Source organism: Mercenaria mercenaria, chromosome 9, assembly GCF_021730395.1.
Source record: "Mercenaria mercenaria strain notata chromosome 9, MADL_Memer_1, whole genome shotgun sequence".
NCBI classification, from domain to species: domain Eukaryota; kingdom Metazoa; phylum Mollusca; class Bivalvia; order Venerida; family Veneridae; genus Mercenaria; species Mercenaria mercenaria.
This window is the reverse complement of record NC_069369.1, coordinates 67,566,961-67,582,708: the sequence shown is the minus strand read 5'-3', so window position 1 is coordinate 67,582,708 and position 15,748 is coordinate 67,566,961. Positions and strand designations below refer to the sequence as shown.

General features: G+C 35.7%; 2 protein-coding genes across 2 annotated transcripts in view; both read right to left on the bottom strand.

Annotated features, from left to right (window-relative positions):
• LOC123547331 (ADP-ribosylhydrolase ARH3-like) overlaps nt 1–15,748 on the bottom strand; it is a 134,740-nt gene that overhangs the window by 71,323 nt on the left and 47,669 nt on the right. The gene's annotated exons all lie outside the window — the stretch shown is intronic.
• Nucleotides 9,337–10,528, bottom strand: LOC128546212 (microfibril-associated glycoprotein 4-like). Its single transcript, XM_053551638.1, has one exon. It carries the CDS (start codon nt 10,474–10,476, stop codon nt 9,583–9,585), a length of 894 nt encoding a protein of 297 aa, XP_053407613.1. The 5' UTR covers nt 10,477–10,528; the 3' UTR covers nt 9,337–9,582.

Sequence of the window (15,748 nt, the reverse complement as noted above, 5' to 3'; positions counted from 1 at the left end):
GATCATTACTGGTGAGCGATGTAGGGCCATCATGGTCCTCTTGTTACAATCCCTATTAAAGCTGTATCTTCTGTAATTTTCTGCTGAATTCTACTGACCTGTCCTTACGTTAAACTGGCCGTTCGCTGAGGGCGAAAAAATTCGTTTTGTTTAAATTGTGCCTTGTATGTAGGTGACAAATAAGATAACTAGAAAGAACTAAAAAGGTTATACAAGAAAATGTACACTTTTTTTTAATTTTGAGTTAACTTGATGACGTTGGAGCTCACCATTTCTATTGTAAGTTGAACTTTGAAATATTATTTAGGCGCCAAATTAGACATTTTGGTTTAACAGGAATTTTGAGCAGCATTTCATTAATAAATAATCGAACAATTTTGGAAATTAACAGCTTAATCCGCGTCTATTTGTTTGTTTTGGATTAAACACCGTTTTACACCAGTATTTAAGTTATGTAATAGCGGGCAGTTAACCCAACCGGTGTTCCTGGATTCTATACCAGTACAAACCTGTTCTCCGCAAGTAACTGTAAACTTCCCTACATAAATCAGAGGTGGAGGACGAATGATGTCAGACATGATGTCTTTTATCAAATCGTCACGGAGAACTTATGTTGAGAAACTGGCAATTAAAAATTTCATGATAGCTTCTATAAACAGTGAATCTAAACAAAGTCGCATTAAATTCAAATTATACACGCTTTCTGCGTTTCTGTATAGCATGCAGAGGTGGTGGCTGGAACGGCCTGGCACAACGGTTGGTCCAAACATTTCAATGCAGACAATACAGATGTCTTCTGCTTTTACCGCTAACAGGTGACGCGCGAGACGGACAATGGGCGCGTGCTTTTGGAGGCTGGTCTTACCTACTCACTCTTTTCAATCGTTAACGGACCTATTATTCTTTTCGTCTGTTTTAGGATGTTTTATGGAAATTGTGTAACTTTCCCATAAACACGATGTCGCTCCTGTCTTTGACATATTAATTTATTTAATATAAAGGATGAACTACTCACGTCGCAGGTATAGAACATATCAGCGGCAGCAGTTCAATAAGTAGAACTCACATCACCATAAACTTGAACGCCACTGGATGAGCAAAGGTCAGTGAGAAGTACTCACAGTGAACACTACTCATTGAACAATGATCTGTATAAGTACTCAGGCGTAGAAAATACTACACAGCGACTGGGTGAATCGTGCTCAGTGCGTAGTACTCACAGTGAATACTACTCAGTGAGCTATCTATTACTAGGTGAGCTATGCTCATTGAGAAATATAAACAGTGAACACTACTAGGTGAGCTATGCTCAGCGAGAAGTACTACTAGGTGAGCTAGGCTCAGTGAGAAGTATACACAGTGAACACTACTAGGTGAGCTATGCTCAGTGAGAAGTATACACAGTGAACACTACCCAGTGAGCTAGGCTCATTGAGAAGTATACACAGTGAACACTACTAGGTGAGCTATGCTCAGTGAGAAGTTGTTCACTAGGTGAGCTATGCTCATTGAGAAGTATACACAGTGAACACTACTAGGTGAGCTATGCTAATTGAGAGGTATACACAGTGAATACTACTAGGTGAGCTATGCTAAGTGAGAAGTATACACAGTGAACACTACTAGGTGAGCTATGCTCATTGAGAAGTATACACAGTGAACACTACTAGGTGAGATATGCTCAGTGAGAAGTATACACAGTGAACACTACTAGGTGAGCTATGCTCAGTGAGAAGTATACACAGTGAACACTACCCAGTGAGCTAGGCTTTTTGAGAAGTATACACTGTGAACACAATTAAGTGAGCTAGGCTCATTGATGAGTATAAACAGTGAACACAACTAGGTGAGCTATGCTTATTGAGAAGTATACACAGTGAACACTACCCAGTGAGCTAGGCTCATTGAGAAGTATACACAGTGAACACTACTAGTTGAGCTAGGCTCGGCGAGAAGTACACACAGTGAACACTTTCAGGTGAGCTAGGCTCAGTGAGAAGTATACACAGAGAACACTACTAGGTGAGCTATGCTCATTGAGAAGTATACACAGTGAACACTACTAGGCGGCAATGTCAGTGCGTGGTACTCGCAGTGAAAGCAATATTCAGTGAGCACTTCTCAATGAGCAATAGTCAGTGCGTAGCACTTACTTGAACACTATGCAGTGAGCTATGCTCAGTGAGAAGTACGCACAGTGAACACTACTCAGTGATCTATGTTCAATGAGTACTAGTCACAGCGGACACTGCATTGTGATATATGCTCAGTGAGAAGTATACACAGTGAACACTACCCAGTGAACTGTGCTCAGTGAGAAGTATACACAGTGAACACTACCAAATGAGCTATGCTCATTGAGAAGTATACATAGTGAACACTACTAGGTGGACAATGCTCAGTGCGCGGTACTCACGGTGAAAGCAATATTCAGTAGGCACTTCTCAATGAGCAATGGTCAGTGCGTAGGACTTACATGAACACTATGCAGTGAGCTATGCTCAGTGAGAAGTACACACAGTGATCACTACTCAGTTAACTATGTTCAATGAGTACTAGTAACAGCGGACACTACATTGAGATATGTGCTCATTGAGAAGTATACACAGTGAACACTACAAGGTGAGCTATGCTCATTGAGAAGTATACACAGCGAACACTGCTCAGTGAGCTATGCTCAGTGAGAAGTATACACAGTGAACACTACTCAGTTAACTATGTTCAATGAGTACTAGTCACAGCGGACACTACATTGAGATATGTGCTCATTGAGAAGTATACACAGCTAACAGTGCTCAGTGAGCTATGCTCATTGAGAAGTATACACAGCTAACAGTACTCAGTGAGCTATGCTCATTGAGAAGTATACACAGCTAACAGTACTCAGTGAGCTATGCTCAGTGAGAAGTATACACAGTGAACACTACTAGGTGAGCTATGCTCATTGAAAAGCATACACAGTGAACACTACTAGGTGAGCTAGGCTCAATGAGAAGTATACACAGTGAACACTACAAGGTGAGCTATGCTCATTGAGAAGTATACACAGCTAACACTACTCAGTGAGCTATGCTCAGTGAGAAGTATACACAGTGAACACTACTAGGTGAGCTATGCTCATTGAAAAGCATACACAGTGAACACTACTAGGTGAGCTAGGCTCAATGAGAAGTATACACAGTGAACACTACTAGGTAGGCAATGGTCAGTGTGTGGTACTCACAGAAAGCAACATTCAGTGAGCACTTCTCAATGAGCAATGTTCAGTGCGTAGCACTCACATGAACACTATGCAGTGAGCTATGCTCAGTGAGAAGTACACGCAGTAAACACTACTCAGTGAGCTATGTTCAATGAGTACTAGTAACAGCGGACACTACACTGGGGGATATGTTCAATGAGAAGTATACACAGTGGACACTACTTAGTGATCTGTGCTCAGTGAATAGTACTCACAGTCAACACTACTCACTGAGATGTGGTCGATGATAAGTACTTACAGTGAAGACTACTCACTAAAATATGTTCAGTGCAAAATATATAGAGTGAACACAACTAAGTGAGATATGCTTAGTGAGAAGTACACACAGAGAACACTATTCAGTGAGTTATTTTCAGTGGGTAGTACTCACAGTAAACACTACTCAGTGAGCTATGCTCAGTGAAAGTACTCACAGTGAACACTACTCAGTGACCTATTCTCAGTGAGATGTACACACAGTGAACTCTACTCTACCCAGTGACCTTTGCTCAGTCAGAAGTACACACGGTGAACACTACTCAGTAAACTATTTTCAGTGAAAATACTCACAGTGAACACTACTCAGTGAGCTTTGATTAGTGAGATGTACACACGGTGAACTCTTCTCATTGATCTTTGTTCAGAGTTATGCTCAGTGGGTAGTACTCACAGTGAACACTACTCAGTGAGCTATGCTGAGCATAACTCACTGAGTAGTACTCAATGTGAGCTCACAGTGAACACTATGTAGTGAGTTATGCTCAGTGGGTAGTGCTCACAGTGAACACTATCAGTGAGCTATGTTCAGTGAGTTGTGTTCACAGTGAACACTACTCAGTGAGTTATGGTCAGTGAGTACTGAGTAGTGCTCACAGTAACACTACTCAGTGAGTTATGTTCAGTGAGTAGTGCTCACAGTGAACACTACTCGGTGAGCTATGTTCAGTAACTGTTGCTTACAGTAAACACTATGCAGTGAGCTATGCTCTGTGAGTAGTACTAATCTACTCATTCTATGCTCAGTGGAAGTACACACGGTGTAAACTACTCATTGAAAAATTACCAGTGAGTGGACACAATGAACACTACACTGTGAGCAACGTTCAAAGTACTCAAAGTGATAAGAGCATTATTCAGTAAGTATAACTTACTCTTTGATGGAAAGCGAATACTGTCCAAGAACTTTTTTCACCAGCCATTTAAAATGAAAACACATGAAAACAACAATGAACTTGCGACCACATACACGCATTACATGGATTTTACCTCCTCTAACGAAAAGGCAAGATAAATTTTGTCAACCTCCCTAGACAGGTCATCTAGGTGTTTGTACTATATGTAGGAAAAGGTATTTATGTCAAATTCATTAACTTTTTAAAAAAGCGTTATATATTTAATTTTTTTTTACATTAAAAAGCTTCTGATATACAATATTACGCTTTAAAATCTAACATAAACATGACTGTTTCATATTAGAATAGTATTTTTCGCATGTGTGTATTTGAAAAATACATACATAGATCAATGTCTAGGACAGCACACATATTTTTGCTACATGCTCATTCTCTTAATAGAATATGAAAATTTAATCTGGGTTTCAAAAATTTACATGATATAGGGGGCATAAATTATGCATGCTGTTAAGTCATATAACTATAAATATATTGTATCTGTTAATTTTATTTACATAACGTTAAGGACATCAGCTAATTTAATATGCATAAAGTCAAACCCCAGAAATAACAATTTTCTAGGCTAAATCATGTATATATATATATATATATATATATATATATATATATATATATATATATATACTGTTACCTGTACTGAGAATACAAACAACAAAAGAGTAAAATTAAAGTAACGTGCACTCTTAATCAAAAATGTATTAAACTGATCCTTATAGTGGTCATTGTGATTGTAATGGGATGGTTCATATTTCATAAAACATGGAACAATTTACAAAGACACAAACCAAAGGTAACTTCTTAAAACATACACTTCAATTAGTTATATTTGAATGAATTTAACGAAGAGGTAAAAAAATCTGGTTTATTTTTATTGTTGTATACATTTGTATAATTTAGCAATGTTTCATTTATTTTCTGTATTTGCTTCTGACGATACTGTGACGTTAAGCCGAAAGGACGAGTTACGTATCTTCAACGGTAATACAACCACAATCTCAGCGAAATATCACCACGCTTACCCAAATTCAATACAGAATAATTACGGGAACGTTACCGTTGTCACGGCATATTTTGATCTGGGAACATTCCGAAGAGGACCACTGGGACAATATTTTACGCGGAAGTTGTACTTTGACTGGGCCAAGACATTCCGGTACCTGAAAACCCCACTGGTAGTCTACACTGATTCTGAAGATTTGAAAATACACATGTTATCAGTCAGAAATGAATCAATGGAGTATACAAAAATATTTCTCATCGAAAGATCGTCGTCATGGGCTTTCCAAATTATTAACAAAATACAAACGATATTCAATGCAAATAGTTATCCGAAGCATTATCCGAATACGGTTATTCCAGCGTACGCATGCGCACAACATGTTAAGTTTGACATGATTGAACGCGCTGCAAAAGTCAATATTTTTGGTATAAAATATTATATGTGGTCGGATCTTGGGTATTTCCGGAATCGCAGATCAGAAAATGCATTTTATTTGACCAAACCAAAGGGCTTCGTTGATTCAAAAATTGCTGTGAATCTTGTAAATTCGAAACTACCACCTACGTCACATCCTGACGATATTATGAAGAAAAAATATTGTTTTGTTTGGTAGCGGTTTGGTTTTTGGCGAAAAAGAGCATGTAACCAAATTCGCTGTCCAGTTCCGAAGAGCTGTAGAGCATTTCTTGTTAAAGGGATTGGCAAACACTGACCAACAAGTTGTTTACGCCATGTTTTCCACGGACGGAAGGAAGTCGTTAAAACCGGAAGTAGAACTGCAATTTTACAGGTTTCCGCATGAAAACGACTGGTTCTACCTAGGAAACACAATGATTAAGGAAAATACTTCATTATTTTATTATTTCATGCTGATCAGTGTAAAGGGCACACAAATGCCATTAAAAATTTGGCCTTCTTCTGATGACTTCGGACTTCAAAAGACTGTTTTAAATGGCTTTAAAATATATGGTTTTCGAACAGTGCTTAAAATTAAACTCGGAGAAAAGATGGTGTCATGTTTGCCACAAAAATAATATTTCAACCAATCACTGTGAAACTGACTCTAAATAAGATTGAAAAGCATTCAGTTTACAAAGGCCAGTATTTTCTCTTCCTGTTTAACCATAACCCTTACAGAACAAGCCTTCTCTGGTGAATGAAAAGTTAATAGAAAGTTAATGGAGCTATTCACAGCAGCAGTTCGCTGTTCATTCACCGCATCCGGTTAATGATTGGCGATCAAACTACTTTTTTAACATTCTATTCACCGCAGACTCCAGTGTTCGCTTCTTATTCACCGCAGGACTTGGTAATTTAAATATTCTATCATTAATTCACTTTCTATTCACCGGAGAAAGTTGAATTTCATGATTTGTAAATAAAATAGTTGCACTCATTTTGGCGGCAAAATGGTTTGTATAGTTTGAAATTCTGGACCATGCAGAGCACAGCAGATTTATGTGAATAGCATGGTATCAGCTGCAGTAAGTGCTTTTTTAATTGTCTATGATATACACAAGGCATGTCAAAAGTAAAATGTGATTTTTTGTGCATGTAAATGTATAGAGGTTTCCAGCTAATTCACTAGCTTATCGTCGAGCCCACTTGTGTTGAGCTCGGTTTGGTGTATGCGTGTCCGTGCGTGCGTGCGTCCAATATTTTTCCGGACCATAATTTTGACATGCATGGACCAATCTTGTTTATATTTTGCACGAATGTTAACCTCAATGATAAGGTGTGTCATGCGTAAATCTCATGTTCCTATCTCAAAGGTCAAGGCCACAGTTGGAGGTCAAAGGTCAAACTGAAGTTTGTCCGGAGCATTTCTTCTTCATGCATGATGGGATTTTGATGTATTCTGGCATGAATGTTCACCATTATGTGACGGAGTGTCATGCACAAGAATCAGGTCCCTAGGTTCAAGGTCAAGGTCACACTTGACAGACCGCTGGCGGCTCAACATTCTACCCTACAAGATGAAAGCTTTCTGCAGACATGCAGCTCGCAGCTCATTCACCGCAGACTGTTCACAGTTCATTCACCGCAGACTTCGCAGTTCATTCACCGCAGACAGTTCGCAGATTATTCACCGCAGAATGTTCGCAGCTCATTCACCGCAGACAGTTCGCAGATCATTCACCGCAGACTGTTCGCAGCTAATTCACCGCAGACTGTTCGCAGCTCATTCACCGCAGTCATTCACCGCAGACCTCATTTGCATGTGAAAAGTTAATGAAAAGTTAATGAAAAGTTAATGGTCCCAACTTCATTCACTTTCTATTAACCAATCATTCACCAACCATTCACTGCATCCATTCACCACAGACCTTTTTTTTCTGTAAGGGAACCATGGTCTTTAAAGTCAGGTTTGATTTTATTGGTATAGATTTGTTATAGGCTTCAGCATGAAGTGGCAGGGAAATTAAGCAGATTGTTGTTGGTTTTTTTTCGGAGTATGGGTAATTCTGTATTTGAATTATTCAATATGCCATTAAGAATTACTCTTTGGTCATCAATTCCGTATATAATAAAGATATTTCGTAAATTGCAGCATAGTTATGCAAGAGTCAGATATATTGTAGCATTTAAAATTTCTCTGAAGGGGATAGTAGGATAAGTTTGGATTTTTTAGATATCTTTGAAAATATCAATTCTATGGCCAAAACTGATTTACTCTTTAAATTTCTGGTTCATGGGAAACTTCAATTTTTTTCTTTTTCGAAATTTTACAAAAGCAACTAAAATCTTTAAAATGATGCTATTTTCATTCTAACTCACTTGAATGTTTAAAAACAATCCATCAATAATTGAAGTCAAAAATTATAATTTGAAACTTTATGTGTCCAAAATAACTGAAATATGTAGTTTAAATTACCCAATCGAAATTGTTTTAGACGTTAAGTTAAATGTATAACATATTTAAATGCTCTTATTACATGGAACATGCTTGAGGTTCGTTGAAAAAAAAACAACATTTAAAGCTGAAACAAGAGGAAAAATATCTTAGGGAAAAAGTGGATCAAACAATAAATATGCGAATTTGACCTTTTCTAAGATCTACTCTTGATCGTAAATAATAAAGGAAGATAGTAAGTAACTGAAAAAGTCGAGAGAGAAATTTTTTGGAGCTAGGCCCGATGAAATCGGTGAAAAAATATAGGAATTTCATATATGTTCGACTAACTGTTGGAATAGATTATAAAAAATCATTAAAAAATCTCTTCTATGGAATATTCTGATAATAATTAAAAAGAAAGTAGTTTGTTTCGTTTGGAAAGTATACATAGAAACAGTTTTATTTCTTCGCACAGACGGACACACTTCTGACTTTAATAGGTGCGCTAGACTTCCACGCAGTGTAGTTGCATTTACCAAAAGACATTTTTTATAACGAAATCGCTTAAATAATTGCACGTATGTTGACATTTTCCCAATGAATAAACTGAAACTCGGAAGTGATCTAGATATTGTCTCACTGCCATAAGCAATAAAGCTAAGATGAAAATCTGACGCTTTATTCCATATCTTTTTCAACAACATGGACCTACATTTTAGATTCACACGTAACACTGAATATCACTTTCTATTTGGTCTTAAACAGTCCTTACTGAATTCAGATAGTCGAGGAAACGGTTATCTATTTGCTGAATCCACTGGCGTTATTGACTGTATCAATTTAAACCAGGCCTTCCGTTTGATTGTCGAGGATTGGTACCCAATTGCAACTGAACTTTGGATAATACTTCGCTTGAAGTGCAACGATATGTTCAGGTCTTTCATTTGAACATGTTATAAATGCAATTTCTAAATATTGTCTAATATTATTAAGACTTGTAAGAGCTGTTTCAAAAGGCAAAGACGGGTGTATATTGACAACAGATTTTAATAACGTATTACTCTGACGTATTAAACTGCTATTACAGTCAAGTACGACTATTCAAATCTAGCTTGTAAGCACTTTTTGTGGGTAAGTTAAAATTAAGAATGATTTTAAATCAGAAGGTAGGATAAAAGAAACATTACGTCGGTAAATTGAAATTAATCAAATTTGTCTAGGAAAAAATAGAAGTCTGTATAAAGATTTGTAATTGTGTTTCGTTTTGAAAAGAAAGGTTTAGTCAAAAATATGTTCTTTTTCATGGTTGCTGTTAAATTCTTCGTACTTTCATCTGCGTAGTTTTCATTGGAGCATAGTATTCTTTCCATGGCTGCCAGACTGGACCTTCAGCATATACTGTATTTCCATACTGTCCGTTGAGATTGGACGAATGACATGCATCGTACCACCACCCGCCGTGATACATCACTGCGCAATTTCCGCTATAGACGTCATTGTCCCTGTCGTGTGTAGAAAACTTATTTCCATTTCCGCTTCCTGTCAGACTGTCTCCAGCAGTACCACTGTACCCGGCAACAAACAGCTTGTAGCTTGAATTGGCATCACCAACAGAAAATTCACGATACTCTGCGTAGGCCGTCTCGCCTTCCATACTTGTGAGATCAACACGCAGTTTGTATTGACCCTGAATAGTTATTTCATGAATATGACGGTTACCGAGCCAGAAATTGTCATTAATGTTACCAAATCCATCTTCGTATTCATTCCATGTTTTATAAAAGTCTGTGTTCGAAGTGCGTCGTTGTATAACAGTCCATCCCCCAGTTGTTGTGTTCATGTCACACCTTACCAAGATTCCATCAGTGTTTTTACCTGGGTAAATTGTATAAGTACCGGTTGTCAAATTACCTTCAGTTTGGATATCCTGACAGTCACGAGGTTTCGTATAAGCCTTATGACTTTTAGTGGAGTATTCACATCTCTTTTGATTCATTTCAGTTGATATATTAACATACAGCTGCCTCATCATCTCCTTAATATCTTCTTTCGTGGCGCAGTTCTTTCCAGCTTGTTCACTCTCGTACTTGTATTCACTGATACGACCGGATATATTAACAAACAATTGTCTCACTAAATCATCGAAATGTTCTTTTGTGACATATTCCGTTCCACCAGATGATACACTGTTGTCGTTGGCTTGCATTTTGACGACCGGAATGCAAAGACTGTCCTGGGCGGTGACAAATCTCACAGATAGTGCAAACAATAAGAAGGTTGGATTCATCTTGATGCATGTACTGGCTGAAAAAATCATCGAACATCAAAGATGCAATCAAATGCGTTAACAATTTACTGGAAAGCACAAATAATTGGAAGCAAGTTGTTCATTCTAAGGAAATTGTCCTTGAATTGTTTTTAAAAAGCAGATTTCTCTTTGAAAATAACTAAACATATTATTAAATCTTTATTCATTATACCACTAAGTCATTAATACTAACATTTTATCCATAAAAAGAAATTATTTAAAATCACATTGCAGAAATGGAAAAAAAATTAAAAAATCGAAATTTTCATGTTTTGTTTAATATCTACGATAAAAGGCAAATGCTTTCTTAAATAACCAGGCATTTGTCCGTTCCAGGAAAGCAAGTAAGGTGAAAGATGAAAAACGAATATAAGTGCAGTTAATCCAGCTATTACAAAATTATATTCAAGCAATTCGACTGGCTTGGCAGAGATGTTCATACATCGATGAACCCCTTTTATCATTTCTGTATTCATTCGCGTATTTCGAGTTGTGTCAATGCAGAGACCGGCATCAGTAATATTCGAAAAACGGCGATAACTTTCTTATTTTTGGAACCAAATATGTGCCAGTACTCACTTTCTTAGTTAAATCAGTTCCATTCCGATAATCATTGAACACCAGAAAAAAATATATTCCTTAATGTCTGATTGTCAACTTAATGAAATTATTAATATTACACCTCAAAAGATGGTAATATAGAACTTTGACACTTATCAAAATGTTTTGATTGGTTATGAATTGCTCGTGAACTAGTCGTTTTGATGAAGGAATTTTCAGCCGTTTTAGGAATAATTTTATTCTATAGATTCATTCAAAAACTTAAAATGAAATGTACAAAAACAAAATAAAAAGTGTAGCTAAACATCAAATGGAAAATATACAATACCTTGTAATCACACCCAAAAAGATATTGTCTTGCAGGTATGCAGTCGTTCGTGTATATATAAGACGTTTGTAGATTTAGTCATAGATGCGTGCACGTGATATTCTTGCGATATTTGTTTTTACAATATGATATATTACATGTATTTAAAAGAAACGCTGGAGAGCGAATGAGAGACGTTTTATTTATTTTTTTTAACGATATTTTAATCCGAAATACGAGATTTTAAACAAATAAACATGATTTATGAGAAGAAAAATCACCCCTTGTAACTTAAATTTATAGCAGACGAATTTTTTTATCTTTTAGTTATTCCGACATAAGCCAAGAAAAGCATTTAAAATGGAATCTACATAATTTGCGTAGCTCCTTTTCATTCGTCTGAACCTACCTGACAACAAGATGATCAGGACTTAATATTATTATGGCCGCTGATTTCTGTCATTTTGTTTGTTCGTGTTTTCGCCCCGAATTCATTCATACTCTTTTGATTGAGGCATCATTTAAGTGTCTAGATATTTGTCATTTTTACTCAAGCAACATTCAATTTTAATATCATCGAGTCATTTACAACGTTAAAATAGGAAAACCACTTGTGGGATTCTTGTGGGATTCTAAATTCAACCTAAATATGTCCATGTTGACGAATATTAGGTCTTTATTACAAACATATATGAAAATTAAGAGTTTTAAGCAATCAAGCATCATTTTACATAATTTATTGTATATTAACGAATTTCGATGACTTTGACCAAAAACCAGAAAGTATTCCTTATGGGTTGAACATCACCAAAACAGGCTTTTTTTTTATTTCGTTTACAAATTACGTATTTGATAACATTATTTCGACATTTTCTAGAAAATCAGATTTATATTCCAAACATAATAACAATCCCATTAACTTACTCCTTCTTACGCCGCCATTTTTATCTAGCAAATGATAGTTGAATGCAGAAAATGCTACGTATAAAGAAGGAGAAGACTAAAAGAAAACACGATGCTAATGAGAAAAGGTATGAGCAAAGGAAGTAAAGTTATAACTCGTTATATTTGGTCCACTTGTGACTAGACCTGGGTCGGCTTACATTTGATTTGGTAGTGATCTGCCGTTCACAGACAGAAACCTCGGGTAATATGAGGCTCAACACTTACCCACTAAAGTTTACCAAATTGAATGACTTGATTTTATGGCAAGTCATTAATTATAGAACAGCTGTTTGGTGGAACTAAACTGTTTTCTTGCTTCGACACTGAATGAGACTTTTTCATGGTGTGGGGAAATAGACTCCAAATATAGCAGTTGTAAGAGAAATGGCTTGGCAAACGTGTACTGTCCGTAAGTGAAAAAGCATTTCAAGTTACTAGTGCTGCCTTTCTTACATGAATCATGTCAGACTAACTAGCCATGTAGCTTTCTGTGCTCAAAATAAATCTGGTACATCTTACAGAAATTTGAAACTATGTTCTTGGCATTATTAGACCTGATTTATTTAAGAAATAATTTAAAGCAAAACCGTGTTTGAACATTATTTATACACGGTGGGCAGTTTTTCGTGAAGTTATTTCGTACGACGTATAAGTGCCAGAGCGTATAACAGTACGAACTTTTAGTAACATCGACCTAAAGGATAGTCGATAAATTTGTCTATATAAACAACGAAGGATAAAATAACTTAAATTCAAATAGAAAAGGGCCTATTTGGAAATTCAAAAAAGGTACCCCACAAATTGAAGTTCATTTTTTCAGGATGTTTTTTTTTTTAATTTAATGTTTGGTTGGTCCTTTTTGTCTTTAAACAGACCCACCTCAGTTCAAATAGACTCTGTAGAAAGCGGGACAAAAATTACTTCTTCAAATATAATAGATAAAATGAAATATTTTCCGCCGATATAATAATGATAATTGATAAAATAAAAACAAAGGTACCCCTAAAAATGTTTTTTGTTTGTTTGTTTTGGGTTTAACGCCGTTTTTCAACAGTATTTCAGTCATGTAACGGCGGGCAGTTAACCTAACCAGTGTTCCTGGATTATGTACCAGTACAAACCTGTTCTCCGCAAGTAACTGCCAACTTCCCCACATGAATCAGAGGTGGAGGACTAATGATGTCAGACACAATGTCGTTTATCAAATAGTCACGTAGAACATACGCCCCGCCCGAGGATCGAACTCGCGGCCCCGAGATCCGTAGACCAACGCTCTTACCTACTGAGCTAAGCGGGCGGGCCCCTAAAAATGTAGATAAATTATTCGATTTTTGTTATGTGTTATTTATTTTAAAGTTAATAATGGCTGGTCCTTTTTGCACCTTAGTGAGTACAATGAGCATTTCTTCAAATATTCAGACTCGGAAGCTGTTACGGAATTTTTTTTTAACGCGAAAATAGTGACAATATTAATTTGCTTATGAAACTAGTTATTCAACATCTTAACAACAGAATTATACAGTGTACACAATATGTTGCTTGATAGGTTCGGAGTCACTGACATACAATATTTTAATGCTTGAAAAGTATTTTTTTTAAATATTGTTATAATTACTCTTTTTAGCATTGCTGTTTTTTATATATCATTTTAGGAGGTGTTTGCTAATCTGTCTGTCTCTAATCTGATTAGAGGTGGTACATGTTTTTAATTTCTTTTTACTGGAGCATATAAAGTGCAGCTTTCAACTCTTGGTCAAAATTTATTAATTATCTTTTAAGGCTCTTTTATGCACTTCGGTGCACGATTAGCGAACACTTCCTAATTCTTATAATGTATATATACTTAATTGTAAGTGGAATATAAAAACGTGATGTTTGATATATCAAATGGTGTAGTATTTGTATAAAGTCTCTCGTAACTCTTACTAGAGTGGCCATTTACATTATATTTTAGTGCAGTATTTTATATGTTTATGTAAATTGACTCATGTAAATGGATGAGACTCAAATAAAATCAAATATATATTGTCATCTGCTAGCTTCTGGTTTGCATGGGCTTTGTCGGTAAAAATTGTTATAGCTCAAAGCCTATGGATTGTAGGCAATTTCACGTTTACACGTTTACAAAAATGAGATTGTAATTAGACCAATTAAAATGATTTAGTTGTTGAATTCTTTTTTAAAAAAAAAAAACGTTGAACAGCCCTTAAAACAGTAACTTCGGATAAGTTTTTCTTGAGGCACGTCTTGGTTTCTTTTTTATATTTTAAGCTTTAATTTTGCTAATAAAACTTGAAATTTTGAAAATTTGTTTCTGTTAAACTGGGTTACCTAAAATTGTTCTGTCGGGTTGCATGGGTATACAAAAACCGATATAGATATGTTCATAATTATTTTGCGTAAACAGTGTAAAATTCTTTAAGAACGGTTTTCACACGGACCAGCTTTAATATTGGTACATATAATTCCTTAAATAAACAGGATATATCATCATGGAAACAATTTATTTGACCATATATTAAAATTCAATATGCCAACTACTGTACTTTTCTAAATCATTTTGCTCGTTGAATAAAAACAAAATATGCATATGTGGTTGAAAGATGTTGTAAATAAATAAAATGCACTTTTGGAAAATGTTGTAATTTTTATATAATCTTAGGTCTAAATGAAAATTCATAAATATACCTCTAGTGTTATAAAACTGCCAAAGCTATTGAGGCGATGTTTGCGTTAGAAGCTTGTATAAAGCATTTTAGCGTATAAAAACAAAGCAAAACAGCCAAAGGGCCATTTAAAGTACGTGTGGATGCATTCGACTACCGAACACTTTAAACATGCCTTTTATTTCATACCTAAATGGCAACGACACAATTCTTATTCTTTTCTTTTCGGGCTTCATTTCATATACATCGCCAATATCAAATTAAAAAAACTAAATTAATCCTAAGCGCATGTTACATACATACATACATACATGAAATGAGTAAAAATATATCACATACGCTCGATTTTCCATCACTTTATGGTATTCCTGAATGATTTTAATCGTCACCCCTTTCGGTTAGCAATACTGTTCAATTATAATTGTAAAACAACATCCGTGTTTGTGGTTACTGTTTGTGGCCACATCAGACGTAAACTGATCAATTGTCTTCACTTCTTGTTAACCAGCATTACGAAAATGAATTTTTTCTTCTTATTTTTTTTTAATTTCCAAATACTTGGAAAATATATATAATTAAAAGATACAATATATCCACACTTTCAAACAAAAGTACAAGTGCTAAAAATATCATGGTGGTTGCATTTAGACAATATTAATTTTTTTAATGTTTTAACCAGTTTATAGTTGGT